The sequence below is a fragment of the Phacochoerus africanus genome, chromosome 4 (genome assembly GCF_016906955.1).
Source record: "Phacochoerus africanus isolate WHEZ1 chromosome 4, ROS_Pafr_v1, whole genome shotgun sequence".
NCBI classification, from domain to species: domain Eukaryota; kingdom Metazoa; phylum Chordata; class Mammalia; order Artiodactyla; family Suidae; genus Phacochoerus; species Phacochoerus africanus.
Window position 1 is genome coordinate 30,656,133 of NC_062547.1, and position 25,674 is coordinate 30,681,806.

The 25,674-nt window shown below is 35.1% G+C and overlaps 1 protein-coding gene across 1 annotated transcript in view; it reads right to left on the reverse strand.

The window, feature by feature from the left end:
• The window catches only part of ELP4 (elongator acetyltransferase complex subunit 4), a 175,755-nt gene that overhangs the window by 116,187 nt on the left and 33,894 nt on the right, over positions 1-25,674 (reverse strand). Inside the window, exon 4 of the mRNA XM_047774605.1 lies at positions 9,900-10,031. Coding sequence (XP_047630561.1) covers positions 9,900-10,031 — 132 coding nt within the window. The remainder of the gene's footprint in view (positions 1-9,899; positions 10,032-25,674) is intronic.

Sequence of the window (25,674 nt, forward strand, 5' to 3'; positions counted from 1 at the left end):
ATTCTTGCCTCAGTTCAAAAATTTTATACATATATAATTCAATTGATGTTTAAGACTTCAGATTTTAATAAAAAAATTTACAGTTGCTAATAACAAAACGAAAACTTAAGCCAAAGTAATTCACTGGTGAGAGGTCCCAAAGAACGGGCTATTTATATACAATAAATTGAGCATAATTTTAAAACGAAATTCTCATCAGATCATATGTATATATAGTATTCAAAACTTCTTACAAACTTAAAATGAAGCTTATAGTATAAAATATGCAGGGGGTACTCCAGATAGGGAGGAAAAAAGCACATGATAAAGTGGGAGAATGTACATAAGCTATATGAAATAAATCAGAAAGCTGGCATATCCATTAGTTCACTGATAATTCTTCTTTTGTGCCCTTAATTAACAGTTTCTCCAGCCAATTATCTTTGTTGTAAGAAACTCTAATACCCACTGATGCTGAATTTATTTACAGAGGATAGTTGAAGCCTAGTAATATAACATTATCATTACATTGCTTTGAATGGGCTCTGGGCTGATTGCTTTCATTTAGCACACTAGAAATATATCTCTATCCATTTTTCTCTATCAGAAGTTGAACTACAGACAGATTCCACCTGGTAAGAGTTTCTAATAAAATCTCTAACCTAAATTTACTTAAATTCCACTGTCCTGACTGCTACCAAACCGACAAGTTTTGGAACATTCAATAAAACTAGATAATCTTCACAGAAATTGAAGAACTATACAGAGGAGGTTCTTATTTGACTCAACTGACTCCTTGGTAATTTAGAGAAGAAACAGACATTTGCTTGACACTAGAAATTTGCATTTTAGGGCTTCAAGAATTCATATTCTTAAATGCCTCCAAACATCAAATTCTATAGTAATATAGAATTAAAAATTTTAAACTGTAATAGAAACATTATTCTCAGATTCAGAGTCCAGGGGTTTGACATCTATTTTCTAAAGAAATGGCTGTTTATCCCCCATAGGTACTATTTATTTTCATTAATGAAAGAAGACCTAACAATTAGCTTAATCTAATCTCTTCAGTACAATATATACAAAAGTATTGTTTCAAAAACATCATTTATCTATTTGCCATGCAAGTCCTGACAAATACATTATGTGACATTAAAATTCGTTTCTTAAATATAGGGTGTAAAGTTTTTGAATGTAAAGTTATTAGTCTAAAGCAATTTAAACAAGGTCTGTTCTTTGGCCTATAATCTATTCTTTATCCGGATTATAGTTCAGAATGTTTTTACTGCAATCTCTGCTAGAGCTCATCTTTTTATTGTGTAAGTCCAAGCCCCCTTAATGTTTTAGAAAGGCCTTGACTAACTGAACTTTGATCTGATGTCTTCATTGAGAAAAACACCAGGTTGCCCATTTCAGATGCAAATCCCCCTAAGGCCCAATAGAATTTAGTAAAGACAGCAAAAAAGAAGAAACAAGAAGTTTCCAGGATCCTCTTTGAGAATCCTGGGGCACACTGGTGTCTTTAATCCACACTGCTGCATGGATTAAGGTAGGTGATAACCTTTCCTGATTCAAAAGAATAAGCAGAGTGCCAACAAACTGGGTGGAGACTAGGATTTGGTAATAATAAAACACCATGCAATAAAAGCTTGGTCTATGTCAGAAGCCTCTGAAAAGGCCTCAATGTACCACATTCCCAGGCCTAGTAGGGAAGCTTGCAAAAGCCTACCTGAATCAAATAAGCATGAATAATCTATTTTAGTGGACTGGCCATGGGGAGAGAGAAAGAAAGAGAGACTTCACTTCTTTTAAGTTTGAGTTAATAAATTTATTAGTGGACTGAAGGTTCTCGAAGTCCTGTGCACTTTGAGAAATATGCTAAATTGCCAAGAAACAAAGTATGCTTTTAAAGTTGCCGTCTCTATCAACGTTTCTAATTATAATATTAATGTGATAGAAATTTCAGATTTGGGATGAATCAAGGCAGAAAATTGATTTTCATGCTGTGACAGTTTACATATGGAACACAAATAATTCATCAAAATGTAAAAATAAATTTGGAAGCTTTTCTATTACAATTAAATTATTAATTTTTTTAGAAATTAAGATTAGATATGGCAGCTAAAATATTCACAAGGTAGATACTAAACATTTTATTTATGATGAAAAACTTTAATCCTTCAATAAAAAATGAAAATGAAAAATAAAAAATGAAAAAAAACAATTTTGTTAAGTTTTTGTCTACCTAAGATACATAACTTTAGCATATAATCAGATTATTGAAATGCTGTGAAATCTTCTGGTCTAGAATTATGAAACAAAGACATAGAATATTTCCTCTAAAAGGTCACTAAATGCTTTATATCTAACAATAATAATAGTAGTAATAGTATTTCATGAAAAGCTAGCAACTTCCTGAAAAAATAAATACATTAAAAAAAATCAAATTATCATTAATAACTATCCCATTTACTCAGTTTGATAAGAAGACGTTGCTTTAGTTTTACAGTATGAAAACTTCTATTTCACTTTCAAAAACTACCCTTTAACTTTGTCAACTGTGGAAGAAGGTAAAATAGAATTGGTTCAGTAAAAATTTACTGTGCTGAAGGGAAATGAACTTTGATGGGGGTCCAGGAGGAGCACAAAGCAACAAAATACCATCTCTCACCTTCAGTGTGTTAGAAACAAAAATTTCAGAGAAAAGCTGCACCACAAATAAACAGTTCACATAAGACATTTTCTGTTTCTTACGTTTGTTCTTTTTTTAAAAAAATATTTTTACGGCCGCACGCCCCGCATATGGAAGTTCCTGAGCCAGGGATTCAATCTGAGCCATAGCTATACTGCACCTGTGGCAAAGCTGGACCCTTTAATCTACTGTGCCAAGTCGGGGATTGAACCCACGCCTCCCCGGCAACCCAAGCTGCTGCAGTTGGATTCTTAACCTACTGTGCCACAGTGGGAAGTCCCAAGACATTTTCCTGTTATTGTTATTATTTCTTGTTTCTCAGTTTGGCACATCAGAAAGCAAGAACTCAAGTGGTTACTAAACCACTCCGAGCCTCAGCTCAATCACCACAAATTAGAGCCAATAATAACTATTTCACTAGGCTGTTGTGAGACTCTAATGAAATACTGGAAATGAATATTTTGTAAATTATAAAGCACTACATAAATATTATTAATTATTATTACTGTCTCATGATTCATTAGGGAATCAGAAGATTCATCACAATCCTTTGCAATTACATTACTTTATTGGAAAAATGGTATTTGTTGTCATCTACACCACGCACACATCTATCACAGGACTGTTGTGGCTGAACCACTAAGATGGAAAGCCAAAGCATAATGAGGATTTAATATAATAAAAATCTAATACACTGTCATAAATTGCTGGAGCTGTCTTAGGCTTAGTAGTAGAGCTCTACAATATTGAAAAATTTCAGTCTCAGAATATGCTATAGGCTATTAATTCTTGGGGTGAAGAAAGAATAGGGTTTGATGATGATTGAATCAGAAAGAAGTAGGCATGTCCACCCAGGAGAGAAAATCAATATCACAGGATGAGGGAAGATGAGGTCCTAAAAACTATATAATCCCTAAAACAAGAAGAAGCACTACTTTATGCTTTATGAAACTAATGTTATTTATTTATGTGTACACAGTCTGATTCTTTTTTGCATTCCCTAAATGGGAATTGACTGCACTTTTAGGACCTGGTGACAACTTATATTAAAAGACATCTCTGGAGTTCCCGCCGTGGCTCAGCAGAAAGGAATCTGACTAGTATCCATGAGGAAGCAGGTTTGATCCCTAGCCTCACTCAGTGGGTTAAGGATCCAGTATTGCCATGAGCTGTGGTGTAGGTCACAGATGCGGCTTGGATCTGGTATTGCTGTGGCATAGGCCAGTGGTTATAGCTCTGAATCAGCCCTTCGCCCGGGACCTTCCATACACCATGGGTACGGCCCTAAAAAGACCAAAAAAAAAAAAAAAAGGCATCTCTGATAATCACCAGATTACCTTTCTATTATGTTTTGGACTATTTGCTTAATCTTTTGTCATAATAGTGCTAGTTTTATTTTGTTCCAAGTAAAACACAGAAAACCTAGAGGTTTGTTATTGCTTTTAAACTGATAAAGGCAAAGTAAGGTCTGGATTTAGACAGCAGATAATGATGAGTGATCATCCAAGTCTGTCAGTCTTGGCAAAAGGTTGTATATAAAATTGCTGTGACAGGCAAATATCCATGCTAGTGACATTTCAAAGAAAAGCAATGAGGCCAAAGATGATTCTATTTTCTAAACTTGACAGAACTCACTTGTCAATACTAGTAAACTTAAGTTTGACCAATAACTATAAATTCAAAATATCTATTTTACGTGTTTTAATTAATGCAACTTAACTTACTTTAACATTTACTTCACATACTATATAATTCATTAATTCATGTATTCATCAAATAACTATTAAGCACCTACTATATGCCAGTAAAACAAAATAGTCTAAGTCTTTTCTTCTCATTGAGTTCACACTCTAGTAGGAGGAGAGAGATAATGTATTAGCTTCTAGGTAATAATAAGTGCCCTGAAGAAAAATATGGCAGTGAAAGGGAATGAGAGAGAGATTGGTTCTATTTCATACATAGTGAAAAAGGAAGCCATTCCTGATAAAGTGATATTTTAGTGGAGTCCTGAAGAAAATGGGAAAATAAGTCATCTGGGGAAGATCATTGTAAGAGCGTAATTTTCAAAACGCTCAAGGTGTAAGCCTTGAAAACTGAGGTTTATGTGTTAATGTGTAACCTCTGAGAAGTTTTCTCCCATACTGACTACTGTAGGTATACCATACTCAAAAAAGAAAAAAAAAATCAGTATTCTCTTATACCATAAAACAGGCAAGTTTCTATAATTATGACATATGAAGAAACAATTAATTATAAAGAAACAAAGAACTTTCTCCCCAGGTTTAAACAGATTTTATAACAAGAAGTAAGAAAAAAAGGCATACAGTTTCAATTGCTTGCATTTTCATTGACAGTTTCATTTGAAGAATGTCAATGACCAATGAAAAGACCAAAACTTAGCTAAGAGAAAAAAATAAAGGAAATGGAAGGTACAAGTATTATACACAATTTAAAACTGAATTGGTATATTGTCTTTACACAACGGCTAAATTCAACTTAGAACTTATGTTCTTCATGACTCTTTCAGAACAACCAGTAGAAAAGTCAGAACACAGTCACTTTACAAGAGCCACCGTTAAGCCCAGTTACTTATGAATCTGCCTAGTTTAAAGACATACCAGGGTTTGCTATCAGGGTTTTCAAGTGCTAGACTGACATTCCTTGTCTATTTTAGTCCTTATCAATCAACTCACAGAAAAAGCAGCATAACAATATTTATTTATTCTGATCTCTTATACCCAGTTTTCAATCACATTCTATGCTATGCCTGCAACTTTTGATTACACAGGGCTTCCTTTTACTTTTTAATACAAATGTATCGTGTTCTACTGTACACATATACCATGACTTATTTAACTAGTTGCTTACTGGTAGACATTTAGGTTATTTCCAATCTTCTGCTTTTAAAAAAAAAACATGCCTCATAATCAGGACACACAATTAATTTCATTTTACATCTGAGTAAGTATGGGAGTATTAGTTTCTTCCTACCTTTGCTAAGCTAGCGTCTTACCAAATATTTTAAATTATTGACTAATAAGAAAAAATGGTTAATCGGTATAGTTCCAGTTTGTATTTCTTTTATTACAATTGAAACTTGGGGAGTTCCTGTCATAATGCAGCAGAAACGAATCCGACTAGGAACCACGAAGTTGTGGGTTAGATCCCGGGCCTTGATCAGTGGGTTAAGGATCTGGCATTGCTGTGAGCTGTGGTATAGGTCACAGACGTGGCTTGGATCTGATGTTGCTGCAGCTGTGGTGTATGTAGGCTGGCAGCTGTAGCTCTGATTGGACTCCCCACCTGGGAACCTCTATATGCTGTGAGTGTGGCCCTAAAAAGCAAAAAACAAAACAAAACAAAAAACTCCTTACAACTGAAATTTGGTATCTGGTTTTATATGTGTAAAGGTCATCTAAATTTCCTTTTGATGTTTTTGCCTATTTTATTTTATTTTTTATTTTTTACAGCCGGACCTATGGCACATGGAAATTCTTTGGCCAGGGGCTGAATCAGAGCTGCAAGTGTGAGCCTATGCCACAGCCACAGCAATACCAGATCTGAGCTGCATCTGCGACCTATGCTACAGCTTGCGGAAATGCTGGATCCTTACCCCACTGAGCGAGGCCAGGGATGATTCTGCATCCTCAGAGACATCAGGTCCTTAACCCACTAATCTGCAATGGGAACTCCTTTTTGCCCATTTAAAAAAGTTGAGTTGGTGGATTATTCCTTGTTCTATTAAATGAGTTGCAAATATCCTCTCTCCCATTTGCAGTTTGTTCATAGTCATTTAAATCACACTTAGAAATTATACTATTCAAACAGCTTTCCCATCTAAGTTAGAACAATTTACCACTGCTTAATATCCACCTACTACAACATATTTCATACTTAGTACACAGTTGATGCTTAATCGATATTTTCTGACTGAATGAATAAATGGCATTAATATAGGTCCTGGAGATACAAGAGAAAATAAAACAAGCTCTCTGCCCTCTAGAGAATTCTGTCTAATGGAAGAAAAGAATTATACTAGCAACTAAGTATAAAACATAGAGGTACTTGAAAATACATGAAGTGCTATGGAAACAACTATAACAAACTAGATATTTATATAACACTGCACTTGGAGAAGGACGGGTTGGTGAAGAAGAAAGTGAAAAGCATCACCAGCAGAAATACAAAAAAATTCAAAAGGAGCAATTATCATAGGATAGGGTGAATGTAGTGTGTTTCATATACACAAGACAGAGACTAAAAAGGTAGGCTTGAATTGGGTTGTATAAATCTTGTCTACAGTCTTAAGAAGTTTATATTTCATACCATAGGCTTCTAATGGTAAACAGGTTTCCTCTCATATTCTCATTCTCAGTTACTGACCGCCCAGACACTCTGAATAGAGTTCTAAGGCTGTTCCAAGCTTGGCAGGGGGGTAATATGATTAATAGTCTGCCATGCATTTAGGAGGGGGCAGTGGAAACAGGAAACCAATTAGGCAGTTGCAGTCAAGGAGTGTTGTAAGCATATTTCTGTCGTTAGGAAAGGTAACACTGATGTCAACATGGAAGACTTAAAGAAAGGTGTGGACTGTGGGAACTGTGTCTCATTCAGATAGAATTTCCCTCTCTTTTCTACCAGTATGATAATGTCTGGTAGACATTAAAGTGTTCTGAAAAATGAATGCAGGAAACAATCAAATGGATGGGCCTTCAACAGGAGCAGAGTTCATGAGCTTTAGTGGGCAGATTTACTGACATTTCTTTTGACTTCTCAGAAAATTTCTCCTCACCTCCTGTCTCTTTGTCTGAGGTGAAGTTACCAGACAACTGAATTTGAAAATGTAATGGTTGCACATGAAATGCACAGGAATAAAAATAGCAATTCCAAAGAACCACTACATATATTAAATGTTTAATAGGTAACTATACTGGGGAAAAACGGCTTAATTATTTCACTTACTCTGACTTGCAACCTTAGAATAAAAGATTCTATATGGAGATTGTGGAAGAAATGAAATAATCTATTTGGGTAAATGAAAATTGCCATAATTTTATTTTTAGGAACTGTCATCACATTTACAATAGCATCAAAAACAATAAAGTACTTAGGTATAGATTTAACCAAGGAGGTGAAAGATCTCTACTCTGAAAACTATAAGACAGTGATGAAAGAAATTGAAGAAGATACAAATAAATGGAAAGGTATTCTGTGTTCATGGATTGGGAGAATTACTATTGTTAAAATGTAAATATTACCAAGTCATCTATAGATTCAATGCAATCCCTATCAAGATTCTAATGACATTTTTATAGAAGTAGAAAAAAAAACTATTAAAATTTATGTGAAACCACAAAAGACCCCCAAAAGCCACAGAAACCCTAAGAAAGAAAAACAAAGCAGGAGGCATCACACTTCCTGCTTTCAAGCTATACATAAAGCTGCAGTAATCAAAACAGTATCATACTGACATAAAAACAGACCAATGGAACAGAATTGAGAGCCCAGAAATAAACCCAAGCATATATAGTCAATTAAAATTTGACAAGGTAGCCAACAATACTCAATAGAGAAAAGCCACATTCTTCAATAAACAGTGCTGGCATAACTGGATATTCACATGTAAAAGAATGAAACTAGACCCCTATCTTACACCACTCACAAAAGTTGACTTGAAATGTATTAAAGACTTAAGTGTAAATCCTGCAACTGTGAAACTCCTAAAAGAAAATATAGGAATAAAGCTCCATGACATGAGTCTTGGTGATAATTTTTTGGGTGTGACATCTAAAGCACAAGCAACGAAATAGAAAATCTATAAATGTGACTATGTCAGACTGAAAAGCTTCTGTATAGCCAAAGAAACCATCAATAAAGGGAAAGGTAACTTATGGATTGGGAAAAAATTTTTGTTAACTATATATCTAATAAGGGGTTAATATCCAAAAAATCATATAACTCAATAGCAAAAAAAAAAAAGCAATTAAAAATGGATAAAAGACCTGAATAGACATTTTCCCCCAAAAATATTAAAAAGGCCAAAAGGTACATGAAGAAATGCTCAATAATTAAATTGAAACTAAAATGTTAAGTTGTTAAGATAGTCATCTCATGCCCGTTAGAATAGCCATCATGGAAAAGATAAAGGATAATACATGCTGGTATGGATGTGGAGAAAAGGGAACTCTTGCACAATTTTGATAGATCATATATATATATATATATATAAATATAGCGGAATATTGTATTGTCATAAAAATGAGGAAATCTTGCCATTTGCAACAACATGGATGGAACTTAGTGGCATTATGCTAAGTGAAATAAGACAGAGAAACACAAATAGTGTATGGTCTCATTTATATGTGGGATCTAAAAACAAAACAGAAAAGTAACTCACAGAAAAAATAGGTTAGACTTTGGGTACCAGAGGCAGGGAGTAGTGGGATCAAAAACTGGAAGAGAGTGATTAAAAGGTACAAACTTCCAGTTATAAGTATGGGAGTTCCTGCTGTGGCTCAGCAGTAAAAAACCTGACTAGTATCCACAAGGATGCAAGTTTGATACATGGCCTCACTCAGTGGGTCAGGGATCTGGTGTTGTCAGGAGCTATGATGTAAGTCACAGATGTGGCTTGGATCCCGCATTGCTGTGGCTGTGGCATAGGACAGCAACTGCAACTCTGATTCGACCCCTAGCCTGGGAACTTTCATATGCAGTGAGTGCGGCCCTAAAAAGAAAATAAAAATAAAAGTAAATAAAGATAAGTAAGTGCTAGAAATATAATGTACATGATGATAATGATAGCTAGGACTGTTGAATAATACATAGGGAAAGTTGTTAAGAGAATAAATACTCAATTTTCATCACAAGTAGAAATCTTTTTTTCTTTTTTCATTCCTTTTTTCTTTTTCTTTTATCTATATGAGATGATGAATGTTAACTGAACATATTGTGGCAATCATTTCACAACATATGTAAATCAAACCATCATGCTGTATACCTTGGTAAGTGATATATGTCAACTACTTCATAATAAAACTGAGAAAAAAGTCATCTTGATAAGATACGCTACAAATGAAATAAACTGTTTATTTAAATAATTATATTTGTTAAATTGTTTAACAAATATACTAGTATTGTATTTAAAGGGTAACAAGTGTACCACAAGAGATTCTATAAAATGAAAACAAATATATTAGCAAATTTTAGAAATAGTTTGTTGACTTGCCTCCATCTTGGGTAATAACTGGTAACGCCAAGCTATTTTCATCTTAATGTTAGATTCTGGTGTTTTATGATTATGTACATCTTCGTCAAATTCCTTTTTACAATTATCATCAAGTAACGGTGCAGGAAGTTCCTAGGAAAAAAGAATGACACAATATTGAGCATCTGTGGTAAAAAAAAAAAAGTGTCAATTTTCTAAAAATTATAATATTAGCAATACTGGAACTCTCCAATGTCTTAAAAATTGATACCTTATCAGTCTTCCAAGGCAATACAATAAAAGTAAAAACAAAAAGGACCTAATCAAACTTATAAGCTTTTGCACAGTAAAGGAAATCATAAACAAAACAAAAAGACAACCTGTGGAGTGGGAAAAAATATTTGCAAATGATGCAACTGACAAGGGTTTTAGTTTCCAAACAAATAGCTTATCCAACTCAACAAAAAACTGAAAATCCAATCAAAAAAATGGGCCACAGACCTAAACAGACATATCTCCAAAGATGACGTACATATGGCCAATAGGCACATGAAAAGATGCTTATCATTGCTAATTATTAGAGAAATGTAAATCAAAACTACAATGAAGTATGCCTCACACAGGTCAGAAGAGCCATCATTAAAAGTACAAATAACAGGAGTTCCTGTCGTGGCTCAGAGGAAACGAATCTGATTAGGAACCATGAGGTTGAGGGTTTGATCCCTGGCCTCACTTAGTGGGTTAAGGATCTGGCATTGCCGTGAGCTGTGGGTTGCAGATGCGGCTCGGATCTGGCATTGCTGAGGCTCTGGTGTAGGCCGGCAGCAACAGCTTCGATTAGACCCCTAGCCTGGGAACCTCCATATTGCCGCGGATGCGGCCCTAATAGGACAAATGATTAAAAAAAAAAAAAGTATAAATAACAAATGCTAGAATGTGGAGAAAAGGGAACCCTCCTATGCGCCATACATGAGCAAGAGCATGGGAGGTCCTTAAAACACTAAAAATAGTTGTCATATGATCAAAAGTTGTCATATGATCAAGCAATCCCATTCCTAGGCATATGTATCCAGATAAAACTATAATTTAAAAAGACAACTGCACTTCTATGTTCACAGTGGCACTACTTACAATGGCCAAAACATGAAAACAACTTAAACATCCATTGACAGATGAATGGACAAAGAAGATGTAGTATATATACACAATGAAATACTATTTAGCCATAAAAAAGAATGAAATAGGAGTTCCCGCCATGGCTCAGTGGTTGGCGAATCCGACTGGGAACCATGAGGTTGTGGGTTGGATCCCTGGCCTTGCTCAGTGGGTTAAGGATCTGGCGTTGCCATGAGCTGTGGTGTAGGTTGCAGATGTGGCTCGGATCCTGCGATGCTGTGGCTCTGGTGTAGGCCAGTGGCTATAGCTCCAATAGACCTTTAGCCTGGGAACCTCCATATGCCGCAGGAACGGCCCTAGAAAAGGCAAAAAGAAAAAAAAAAGAATGAAATAATGCCATTTGCAGCAACATGGATGGACCTAGAGATTACCATACTAAATCAGCCAGAAAGACATATACCGTATGATATCACTTACATGTGGAATCTGAAATATGGCACAAATGAGCTTATTAGAAGCAGAAACTGACTGACCAGATAGAACAGATTTGTGGTTGCCAAGGGTGAGGGAGAGTGAGGGAGGGTGAGGAAGGGGTGGCTTGGGAGTTAGGGATTAATAGATTTACAAAATATTATATGTAAAATGGATAAACAAGGGCCTAGTCTATAGCACGTGGAACTATATTCAGTATCTTGTGATATGATGGAAAAGAATATGAAAAAGAATACACATACACATACATATAATTGAATCACTTTGCCATACAAAAGAAATTAACACAACACTGTAAACCATATGTCAATAAAATAAATTTTTAAAAAATGGACACCTTAAAAGTCATTCAGGCATAATCATGACAATATAGATATTTCTAAAACAGAAAAAGGGCTAACATAATATTAAATGTGAAGTTTAATTTTTTACCAGTGAACCAGAATTTAAAGAAAATATTCCAATTTTCATTCTAACAAAAATCAAAAGCTGTTGCAACGAGAGGTTATCCTCATTAAAAAAATTTATACACTTAAAGCAATGTCTGGAATTAGGACTTATGTATTACATGTAATTACTGTTATATTTGCCATAAGGTAAAAATAAAAGATGTGAATAATCTGTTTACTGGTTTGTAATTCTAGAATTCAAAAAACTCATTCACTGAAATAATGGGTAAAGTAACAACTAAAAATAAAGACATTTATTTTGCCCATATCAAACATTAGTTTTGTACCAGTAAGGCTATGTCTCTTCTTTTAACAATGAAAATAGAATTAAAAATCTCTAATTAGATGAAGAGACACTAAATTCCAATTTTCCTTTTCTTTATTGGAAGCTGACCTACTGAGTGGCTACAAAATATATATATATATATATATATATATATATATATATATATATATATATAAAACATTGTTTTATGAAGAGGTAATATAGACATACTGCAGATAAAAAATACATTTTTTGGAGAAGGAAAGCACATATAATAATTTTGTTTTTTAATACTTGGAATGGTAAAGATAATGTGGAATCAAATTTGCCTATGTTACAACTTTTACTTTTCAGGATTAAGTTTGTTTATGCTTAGAATCATGTCAACTAATTTACTAGAAAATACAGTAACTATCATAATATTTTAGTCACCTCCTAAAAGATCTCAAAGTGGATTTACTCTATAATTTATGCCAGTATTAGAAAGTAGCTATTTCATTTAAACTCTGAATATATTATTCCTAGCAAAGCACTGATATCTTACAAAACATAAAGAAACTCTTACAAAATACAGCATAGTGTTTGTAATTTTGAATTCTGTAACTAGACTGTTTGGATTCAAATCTTGATCTTACACTATTAGCTGTGGCTGTGGTTACCATGACCACCTATAGCACTCTATATGTCTCCAGTCATTATTGGAAAAATGTAAATAACAGTATTCACTTCATTGGTTTGTTGAAAGAAATAAATGAGTTAAAAATGTAAATGCAGAGAATGGTACCTGCCATATGTTAAGCATTCAATAAACGTTTGATTATGAGAATTCAGTCAAATAATTGTCTTAACTATTACTTAGAGCCACACATTTTTGTATTGTCAATATTAGGCAATATTCAGTACAAATATTTGTATTAACTTTTTTTTCAATCTCAGGAACACTTAATACTTGTTATGATAAGTCACCCATAATTCAACAAAAACATTTTTAAAATTACTTTTTTTAAAAAGAGATGGAACATATATTTTTAAAATTTACACCATACTGTCTCTCATGGGTTAAAGTACATCAGTATTTGAATAGAAATGTTCTAACATTAAGAGGTATGGTATTAAAGAATTAGACCTAAAATATTAGAGACCTCTTATTAATACGGCTGACATATGTAAACAAGATGAGAATATAAGAAATGGGTAAGCATTTCCTTATACATCTCATTAAATGTGTATCTATTCTACTGGGCAGGGAAGGGATAAAACATTTCCAGCATCACAGATCATTCTATTGGTTAGTGCTGGTCTAGAAAGAGGGAAAATTTGCTCATTTATTCATCCAGCAATTCAATTATTTGCTGTATGAGGTGTTACAACTGTCACTGACATACTTTACACTGACGTCAATCATAATTTTGAAGAAGCATCACGACCTAATTATTTAAAATTAAAATCAGGAGATAATTATTTAATTTTTCAATACCTAAAAAGCTGTATGCCTTATGTCCTTCATCAACCAACTCTCTGCCTTATCAACTCATGCATAATTAATCACGTAATAGATCATGAACTGCCTTCTTTGCTTGGGCACTGTTTGCAGTGGATCTGATCCTGTAGCTCAAACACGATGATTCAAATCCTTGATATGGCAAGGCAAATCAGAGATAAAAATTTTAAAAAACAGTGTCCTAGCAGCTGTCTGTAAGACTGGTAATTTTTCAAAGGCCAACACAAACGTTTTTGTGTTACCTACAAAAAATTAGTATTTTTCATATATTTTTAAACTTATAAAAATACCATCTAACTATGCTTATTAAAAAAATGAACATTTATTGGATAGTTACTGATTTCTAAAGTGGTAAATGTTCCACATAGAAAATTTTAAGCTATTCATGGAGTTCCCTTTGTGGCTCAGCAGAAACGAAACCGACTAGTATCCATGAGGATGTGAGTTCAATCCCTGGCCTCACTCAGTGGGTTAAGGATTCAGTGTTGCAATGAGCTGTGGTATAGGCTGCAGATGCAGCTTGGATCCTGTGATTCTGTGGCTGTGGTGTAGGCTGGCAGCTGCAGCTCTGATTCAATTCCTAGCCTGGGAAATTCCATATGCCGCAGGAGCGGCCCTAAAGAGATAAAAAGAAAATTTTAAGATATAGGAACATACAAAAAAGAAAACAGGAGTTCCCACTGTGTCTCAGCAGAAACGAATCTGACTAGCATCCACTAGGACACAGGTCTGACCCCTGGCCTCACTCAGTGGGTTAAGGATCTGGCGTTGCCATGAGCTGTGTTATAGGTCGCAGACATGGCTCAGGTGTGGCATGTCTATGGCTGTGGTGTAGGCCAGGAGTTACAGCTCCGATTAGAACCCTAGCCTGGGAACCTCCAAATACTGCGGGTGTAGCCCTAAAAAGACAAAAAAAAAAAAAGAAAATAATTACCATTAAATTTACCACCAAAGAATAATAACTCTGAACATAATTTCCCTCTGGTATTTTATATGCATATTTGTTGCAAAATGCATAGTATTGTGCATATTACAATGTATTTACTTGTAGTTTACATTTTTATGATATTATGAGCATTTTCACATTTAATCTTTTTTAAAAATAAGATTTTCAGTGGCTGTGTAATATCATATTATACACCTTAACCAAAATTCAGTTTGTTGGAGTTTCCTGGTAGGACAGTAGGTTAAGGATCTGGATTATCAATGCTGTGGCTTGTGCTGTGGTGTGGGTTGAATCCCTGACCCTGGGACCTTCCACATGCCCCTGGGCATGGCCAAAAAAAATAAAAATGCAGTTTATCATTTCCCTACTGTTGAATCTTAAGGTTGTTTGCTGTCTAAGAATGCTACAATAAACACTGTTATTTAAAACAAATTCTTTGCATCTCAAATTATTATTTTTTTCTTTGAGATAAATAAAACACACAGAAAAGAACAGAAAAGATAATAATAAACACCCTGGTTTCCAACATTTGACTTTAGCAAATCTTAAATTAGCATAGTAGGAAAACAAAACAATGTGGAATTTCAGCAAGCCAAAAGCAATACTCCTGAGTGAAAACCAAAGAACTGGTTGAAAATCTTTAAAAGGAAAAGTAAGATCTCCAGATGCCCTACTCTTTCCAAAGAGTTATGACACTACCCTTGCCCCACTGTGCCACTGAAATGAAGTGGTCAAATCAGACTAACTTTGGGAATTAGAAGCTCTGCAGAGGGCAGAGGTGAGAAACATTTTGAAGACACGGTAATATATTGAAAGTCTTCAGACAGGAGTAGTGAGACAACTGCCCCCCCTGCCCCCCAAGGGAGGGTCGGCGTCCACTGCTAGGCTCTCAGAAGTCCAGAAGCCACCCTATGCAGGACAGGCAGGAGACTGGGATAGTTGAGGATTCCTCTCGGGGAAACCGACAAAGAGAAAAGAGCTTCAGAGAGATATCATTAGCTAAGCTCAGTAAACCTACCAGAGTACATGTTATGTCCCAAATACCCAGCACGTCCAAATTAGCTTTCTAGTCCCTCACTCTTCAGTGTCAAAGGACAGCCAATAATTATCAGATATTTGAGAAAATCATCTAATATGGAATTCAGAGACCAAGACAAATGACCAGGAAATAGAATCAATGCTGGAAACAGATAAAAGGCCAAAAAGAATAAACAGTAACATCTATCATATGAGATGGTATATAAAAAAAGAAAAATACTTTAGTAAAAGGGAACTATCAGAAAACCTGAGTGTCTAGAAATTAAAAATATAACAGCAGATTTGAAAAAAAAAATTGACCAGAAATTCAAGAAGATCAAGTTGGCCAAATCTCTCAGAACAAAAGAATAATGATGATGATAATAGCAATGATAACAACAAAAAACCCCACTATCATGTTTTAGTGCTTTCCAACCGCTAGACACTATTCCAAGCACTTTATATAATTAATATATATTTAATCCTTAAAACAACATTAAGATATAAGCACTATTATTAAACCCCTTTTATTTTATTTTTTCTTTTCGGTCACACCCATGGCACATGGAGGTTCCCAGGCCAGGGTGTGAATCTGAGCCACATCTGGAACCTAAGCCACAACTGCACTGGGCCAGGGATCCAATGGGCAATGCCACAGAGAGAAGCCAGAGCATTAACCCACTGCACCATAGTAGGAACTTCCAAAACCCATTTTAAAGATGAAAACACTGGAGCACAAAGGTTGATTAGCTTATTGAAGGTCATAAAGTAGTTTAATGGCAGAGCGAAGACAGTCTTGCTCTATTACTTGGTTTCTTAATCATTATGCTATACTGCTTCTTAAAGAGATAGAACATGGGAGTAAAGAAAATATTTATAAGATTTCCAGCAGGCTGACATTATAAAAGGAATTCTAGACAGAAAAAGAGAAAGCAGAGCAGAGGAAAATAGCAAAGAAATAATCTAAGAGAAATATCCAGAAATGAAAAACAGGAGATTTTAGTTTTAAAATCCTACGGAATATTCAAACTATGAATGGGAAAAAAAAAAAAAAAAAGGCTTACACCAATGCACACAATTCTGACACATCAGAACAAGAGAGACAAAAGAAAATATCTGAAAAGCTTCCTGGGGTTGGGTGGGGGCAGATCAGGAAGATGAATGGCATCAAACTGCCACAGCAATATGGGGCTTTATAGAGGTAATCTTATTTCCAGCCTAGTACATTATAGTCAACCAAACTAATGTAAAATTTAAGGGTAAAATTAAGACATTTTCAGACATACAAAATTAAACAAAAAACCCCCCATCACCTCACAGCTACCTTCTACTTCACTCACTTTCATGTTATCAGAGGACGTGCTCCACCAGGAGCAAAATCAGGGCAATTGCAAGGATGAAGAAGGGAAGTGCCAGAGTAACAGCTGTGAAGCCAGCCTAGAGAGCAAGCAGTCCGTTTAGGAAAGGAAGAGTCTAAGGAGATGATGCTGGAACAATTAAGGAAGCGCTTGAGGGCTTTAATGGGAAGTTTGGAGATGAAGTGGTAGTTGATACAGTTGAAAAAAATGAGGCAATTATTAACTACAGAAAAAATAATAGGTGCACCAAAAAGGAGGATATGCATATAATTACAGAATGTTAAATACTGTAACTAATAAATTTACATAGTGTAAACACTGAAAAGCTGACTTGACCTGGGAAGGGGAATTAAATATATTGAAAGGAGAAATAGAAGGATAAAGACAATGTTTGTGTGTTGCTATTATATGGGAACAAAAATTGATGTTTTATCTAAGGATACAAATAAACACAAAAACTGAAAAAAAAAAGCAAGATACAAATAAGAAGGCAAATAAATAAGAAAGAGCTGATGCTGGTCTATGTAACCTCCACCAACCCCAAACTCATTTTTATATCAATACTAAAATAAATATTTCCTATTAATGTAAGAGCATTTCAAAAAATGTTTATTTTGCAGAACTGAGTGAGTTATGGAGTCTCAAAGGGCCTATTAGGTATACTATCTTTCTTTTAAGGAAAAGCAGCTTAATATTTCTTATTCTATTAAGCAGTGTGTTTGTATTAAAACTACCACAGGTTGGAAGAGTGATTGGTGCTTGAGGCAAAGATAGCTCTTTTGGGAATATCCATATATGAGGATGACTATCCAACACAAGAGACCCTCTCTTAAGTGGAGCTGCAACATTAAAGGAAAGAAATGAAATAAAGGAAATAGCAATCTACCCCCTTCCCTCACCTCCCCTCTTCCACCTCATTAACTACAGATGTTTTTTCCTTAAAAACTGAAGGTACATATTGCATTCACTATAAAATTCAGCACAACAAAAAGCATTTGAATTTGTATCTTTGCTAGAGTTGCCAGTATTATTCTTAAAGTAGTGTTTTAGAAGCCTCGACTTAAAAAAGTCTATAATGGAGTTCCTGATGTGGCAGGTAGGTTAAGAATCGGACTACAGCGGCTTGGGTCGCTATGGAAATGTGGGTTTGATCCCTGGCCCAGGGTAGTGGGTTAAAAGTATTCCATATTGCTGCAGCTGAAGTATAGGTTGCAGCTCAGATTCAATCCCTGGCCTAGGAACTTCTGTAGGCCATGGGTGCAGCCAGTAAAAAAAACCAGTCTATATAAAAATTCTTTATGTGTCTTTATTATTACAAAGTCTTTTCAAATATCAAAAATTCCACAATGATATACTGCTGTATAGAACTAGGAACTATATCTAGTCACTTATGATGGAGCATGACAATGTAAGAAAAAGAATGTATATATAATGTGTGACTGGGTCATCTTGCTGTACAGAAGAAAACTGACAGAACACTGTAAACCAGCTATGATGGAAAAAATAAAAATCATTAAAAAAAATTCCATTGTGAGATTAAGGGCAGGGACTATGTCTTAGTCATCTTTTCATCCTTAACACCTGCTATGGTGTTATGGACTGAATGTTTATGTCCTTGCAAATTCTTAGGTTGAAGTTCTAACTCTTTTTTTTTTTTGGTCTTTTTGCCATTTCTTGGGCCACTCCCGATGCATATGGAGGTTCCCAGGCTAGGGGTCGGATCAGAGCTGTAGCCACCTGCCTATGCCAGAGCCACAGCAACGAGGGATCCAAGCTGCGTCTGCAACCTACACTACAGCTCACCGCAATGCTGGATCATTAACCCACTGAGCAAGGCCAGGGATCGAACCCGCAACCTCATGGTTCTTAGTAGGATTCGTTAACCACTGTGCCACAACAGGAACTCCCCTAACTCTTTCTTTAAAAAATTTTTTTATTGTGTATATATACCACATCTTCCTAATTCAATAATCTGTTGATGGACATTTGGGTTGTTTCCAGGGTTTAGCTATTGTGAATAGAGCTGCAATGAACATGTGAGTGCATGTGTCTTTTTTAAGGAAAGTTTTTGCCCATACATATGCCCAAGAGTGGGATTGGTGGTTCATATGGTAGTTTTATGTATAGATTTCTAAGGTACCTCCATACTGTTCTCCATAGTGGTTGTACCAAGTTACATACCCACCAACAGAACAGGAGGGTTCCCTTTTCTCTACACCCCTCCAGCATTTGTTATTTGTGGACTTATTAATCATGGCCATTCTGACTGGTGTGAGGTGGTATCTTGTGGTAGTTTTGATTTGCATTTCTCTAATAATCAGTGATGTTGAGCATTTTTTCATGATGGAATACTACTCAGCCATAAAAAAGAATGACATAATGCCATTTGCAGCAACATAGATGGAACTAGAGACTCTCATACTGAATGAAATAAGTCAGAAAGAGAAAGACAAATACCGTATGATATCACTTATATCTGGAATCTAATATATGGCACAAACTTTTCCATAGAAAAGAAAATCATGGACTTGGAGAATAGGCTTGTGGTTGCCAAGGGGGAGGGGAAGGGAGTGGGGTGGATTGGGAGCTTGGAGTTAATATGTGCAAACTATTGCCTTTGGAATGGATTAGCAATGAGATCCTGCTGTGTAGCACTGGGAACTACGTCTGGTCACTTATGATGGAGTATGAAAATGTGAGAAAAAAGAATGTATACGTGTGTGTAACTGAGTCACCATGCTGTACAGTAGAAAAAAAAATTGTATTGGGGAAATAACAATTTAAAAAAATTTAAAAAAATAAAACACAAAAATTTTTATTATAGTTGACTTACAATGTTCTGTCAATTTCTGCTGTATAGCAAAGTTACTCTGATATACATTTACATATATATATAGATATATACATTCTTTTTTCTCACATTATATTCCATCATTTTCCACCACAAGTGATTAGATATAGTTCCCCATGCTATACAGCAGGACCTCATTGCTTATCCACTCCAAATGCAATAGTTTGCATCTACTAACCCCAAACTCCCAGTCCATCCCACTCCCTCCTGCCCTCCCTTGGCAACCACAAGTCTATTCTCCATGTCCATGAGTTTGTTTCTTTCCTGTAGCTGAGAAACCGTATGATCCAGCAACCCTATTCTTGGGCATATTTCCAGACAAAACTTGCATTGAAAAAGATACATGTACCTCTCTGTTCATGGCAGCACTATTCATAATAGCCAAAGACATGGAAATAACTTGTCCATCAATAGATGATTGGATTAAGAAGATGTGGTACATATACACAATGGAATATTACTTAGCCATAAGAGAGAACAAAATAATGCAACCAGAGACTTTCATACTAAGTAAAGTAAGTCAGAAAGAGAAAGACAAATACCACATGATATCACAGACCTGGAAAGTAATATATGGCACAAATAAATCTATCTACAGAAAATAAACAAACTCTAACCCTTTAATATGATAGTATTTGGAGATAAGGCCTTTAGGGGAAAAGTGGACATTTACAAGTCAGAAAGAGAGCTCTCACTGGAAATTGAATAACATGTACTGTGATCTTGGACTTCCCACTCTTCAGAGCTGTGAGAAATTAAATTCCTGTGGTTTAAGTCACTTGTATCTGATATTTTGTTAGGGTAGCCCAAGTGACTAAGATTTTAATATCAAGAAGTGGTACATTCAGAGTTCCTGTGGTGGCGCAGCAGAAACGAATCCAATTAGGAATCATGAGGTTGCAGGTTAGAACCCTGGCCTTGCTCAGTGGATTAAGGATCTGGCCTTGCCATGAGCCATGGGGTAGGTCACAGAAGTGGCTTGGATCTGGCATTGCAGTGGCTGTGGCATAGGCCGACGACCACAGCTCTGATTAGACCCCTAGCCTGGGAACCTCCATATGCTGCGGGTATGGCCCTAAAAAGACAAAAAGTCAAAAAAAAAAAAAAAAAGAAGTGGTATGCTGCTGCATCAAATACTTAAGAATGTAAATGTGGTTGTGGAACGTGGAAATGAGTAGAGACTGGAAAAGTTTTGAAGTATATGCTACAATTATGGATGTTAAGTGCAAGTATGGGACCATGGAAGGCAAGATGGAATTAACAAATTCTTGGATTTTACACAAGCCCACAGAGCTGTTTGGCATCCAACATGAGCTTATCCTTCAAGAAAAGGGAAGGAGGACCCAAAAGTTGATCTAGAGATCATTAGGGCTGCCCCTTCCACCACAAGCCTGGAGTGAATGGGCCTTGGAGCATAAGGCTGACTCCACATCAATTTCATTATCTCAGCAACACTGGATTTTAAAAGATAAGGAAAAAAATATCACCAAAGAATGAAGAAATCTGATATTAAACCTAGAATTCTCAGTTCAGGAAATTATTTTTTATTTTACTATCTATGTTGGGTTCTTAACCTGCTAAGCCACAATGGGGACTCCATATTTTTATAATAAAGTATATCTCTGAAAATTCTTAATTGAAATGTGTTATGAAAAATAGGTCTCCAATTGCAAATGCAATCAAAAATTCCTGAGGAAAAAATGTATTTTATAAATTATAAACAACTATATTTATCAGACTTATCAAGATTACCTCAATAGGGTTGATAGATTTTTAAAACAAAGGTACATTTCCTTAATTTTCTTTCAGCATAGAAAATTCATCCACCTTTTAAAGGACAAAAGCAGAGTTCCCTTGTGGCACAGGGGGTTAAGGATCTGGAATTGTCACTGCAGTGGCTCAGGTTGCTGCTGTGGTGCAGGTTCAATCTCTGGCCTGGGAATTTCCACATGCTGTGAGCACAGCTAAAAAAAAAAAAAAAGACTAAAGCATTTCCTTAGAAGAACTTGACTACTGACAGGATTGTTTCATTTTATTTTTAGTATTTCACAGAAAAACCTATACCAAACAAATGGTTCAGTTCCTGATTTATCAGCTTTAGTATTTTCCTAATTAGAGTAGAAAGGATATTCTTTTTTTCCATTAATATAATTTCTCCTCCTGGTGAAATACTTCTCAAATGAGCAAGATAACACTTGCATGATACTGCTGAATGAAACACATATCAAGAAATACATTTTGGAGTTCCTATTGTAGCTCCGTGGGTTACGAACCCAACCAGTATCCATGAGGACATGGGTTCGTTCGATCCCTGGACTCACTCAATGGGTTAACAATCCAGTGTTGCCCTGAGCTGTGGTGAAGGTCACAGATGCAGCTCAGATCCAGCAGTGCTGTGGCTGTGGTGTAGGCCCACAGCCGCAGCTCTGATTCGATCCCTAGCCTGGGAACTTCCATATGCTACAGGCGTGGCCCTAAAAAAGCAAAAAAAAAAAAAACCCCAAAAACAAAAACATTTTAAAGAACACAGGTTAATGGGAGTTCCCATCGTGGCGCAGTGGTTAACAAATCCGACTAGGAACCATGAGGTTGCGGGTTCAGTCCCTGCCCTTGCTCAGTGGGTTAACGATCCGGCGTTGCCGTGAGCTGTGGTGTAGGTTGCAGACGCGGCTCGGATCCCGCGTTGCTGTGGCTCTGGTGTAGGCTGGTGGCTACAGCTCCGATTCAACCCCTAGCCTGGGAACCTCCATATGCCGCGGGAGCGGCCCAAGAAATAGCAACAACAACAACAACAACAACAACAACAACAAAAACACAGGTTAAATTCCAATTTTATAGGGACACAGATGTATTTCCAAGAAATACCAATACATTAAAAGTGGTAATTATTTTTAAATTAATGGCATATAACTGGGTTACCATGCTGTACAGTAGAAAATTGACAGAGCACTGTAAACCAGCTATAATGGAAAAAAAAATCATTATATAAAAAAATGAATAAGTAAAAGAATAAAATAAAATAAAAATATGTAAAAAAAAAACAAAAATAAAATAAGACAATAAAGCTTTCCCAAATAAATAAATAAATTGATGGCCTTAACAATGAGTGGGAACAAATAAGATTTGTGACAACTGAGTAATTCTAACATATCAGAACCTAGGTTAAAAATTAGGCATATATTTACTGTATTTCACTGATTCTAACTAATTTTTTCCTTCACGTAGTACTATTTCTGAAATCAGGATGCATTTTATAATTGATAGTACTTTATTAAATTGTCAGCCAGGTAGCAGGGCAGCAGACACAAAGTTATCATTGTCTTCATCTGTACAATCTTAGTGTTATTTCTGTTGTGTAAGTGGACAAATGTAATACTTCAACATTTTAGCCAAGAATTTACATAAGGCTCAGTTAAGGAAGACTATGAAAGCTGGCTTTCTTTTAAACCTCCATCGATACTTCCTGAGAAAATCAAGAAAGCATCCGCAACAACTCTTGCACAATGGATGTAATTGTTCTATAATAAAAGTTGAATGCAGTAGTGGAGCATCTTTTAAGAAATGCTGGATCACCAGAACTCTTGATGATGTAGAGAACAGTATCAAATGAAAAATATGAGGTGTGAAAAAAGTGTTATCAATGTGAATCAGAAGGTGATTCATTACAGTAGTAATATGAATTTAAGTTTCATGTATGTTACATATTTTGCTTGCCTTTTTATATACAAGTGTGATATGACTTTTTTAAATGTTTAAGAAAACTCTTTTAAAAAGGATTAAATAAAAATTCTAAGTGAAAAAGAAACAACATTCTGCCCTAGTTTATTTGGCAGTGGTTTTGTATTGGTGGTACATAAAATAATGATGCATCTTACAAATCGATGACGTATTAGATTTCATAAAATACGGTACATCTTTCATGAGCGGGCCAAAATTCCTTTAGCATCTCTGTTTTTAAGCTTTCCATCAATATACAACAAAGTTTTATCTCAATATGGTATAGATAAATGGTATTTTATGCTAGTACTTTACCTAATTAAGACCTATAGGAACACCTGGTTGCTCTTCATTTTTTTAACCAGTAATCTGAACAAAAATAACAAATTTAAAAATTTGTCCATAGAAATTAAGAATCTTCAGTAGTGTGGTTTTTAAGTACTGTGAAGAAAAAAAACTCATCTTAAGGTAACGGTGTCAGATCATCCTATATGATTCTCTTATTTAAAAAAATCCATTATATGAAAATTTTGTCTTAAAATGGTTTCAATACTGCTATTCAGAATTCAAGCGAAAATGAATGACTGAAAGATATATCAAGAAATGAGATTTTGGAGGAAAATATTTTGGTAGTTTTGTCTTCTAATATTCAGAAATATATGTAGGAGTTTATATTGTTGTTATATTGGTAAGTTCTAAAATTTCTGAAGTATGCCATCATCTACTCTGCTCACAGTGAATCACTGACCCTATCAGAGATGATCACTGTGTCTGTAACCTAATAATTCATTGCAATGTCTGTATCTAATCAAACAAAAATTTAATTGATGTTTTGATAAAAAGTCTATTTTGAGAGAATGCTAAGAATAAGCCCTTTAATATGCTGCTATTACAGCTGTCAATCACACATCAGGATCCTCCTTCATACTTCTGAAAATCCCTAGTCTTGATTTCTAACCCAGTGTACAAACAGAATGCATTGTATATTGTATTGTCGTTATATACTTATTTCCTAAGAGAGAGAATATACATCAGAGTTTTGGTTCTATTTGTAATGTGGTGCTTACAGTCCCCATACACTGGTAACAAGGTTCATATATAAAAACAAAAAGCAGGCATCGTAAGTTCCATACAAAAGACTTTATGTAAAGTATAAAATTTGCCTTTTAATCAAATATATCAAATTATTAAATTAACAAGAATAAAGAAATTGGCAGTACCTTTGTACGAAAACAAGTACTTATTCTACTCAAAAATATCTATATTAAACCAAATTATTACAAACTTCCAATACCAAAATACACTCCAGTATTTAACTTTTATTTTTTTCGCCAGAAACATTTATCCTCATATATATATAAGATGTGGTAAATACATTGCTTTCCTTTTCAATTCATGTTATTCAGTGCTTACTGCTATATTATTTTGTGGTCTTTGCTTTGGCAGATGCACAAGCAAAATCTGATTCCAACAGTTTGACCCTTCTCACCTTTTATGTTCTCTAGGGCATAATAAAACCCAAGATACAATCCCTCAGCAGTTAATGAAGCTTAACCTCCCACCCTCTTAATTACCAATGCATTACACCAACTATGGGCATCGTACTCCTCTCTAAGCTATTTTACAATTCAGCAGAAGTACTACTGAGCTATTATGTAGCAACATAATCCATGCAGCATGAGAAATCCTTCTTAAAAATAAAATCTTTTGATCCTTCCAGGTTTTGGTAACTGTATAATTAATACTACTTAAGCATTATCCATGTATCAGTAAGTATATTATATTGTATCAGTAAGGATATTACTTTGTTGATTTACGAGGGATTTTGGAGGGACTGTTTATTCTCTGAAAGTTGGAAAGAGAAACAAATCCAAAGATTTACTGATTATCATAATTTGAATATAAACATACTCCAAATATCTAACCTGAATATTCATATATTAAAGATATGTTCTCCACAACTATCTTCATTTAAATATTTAAAAGCATAGGGAGGAGAAGCAACTTTCATTGTTAAAAGCACTCAGAAATATAGATTGCATGGAGAAAGTCAGAAGGTCCTGGAGTATAGCTGACTTTACATT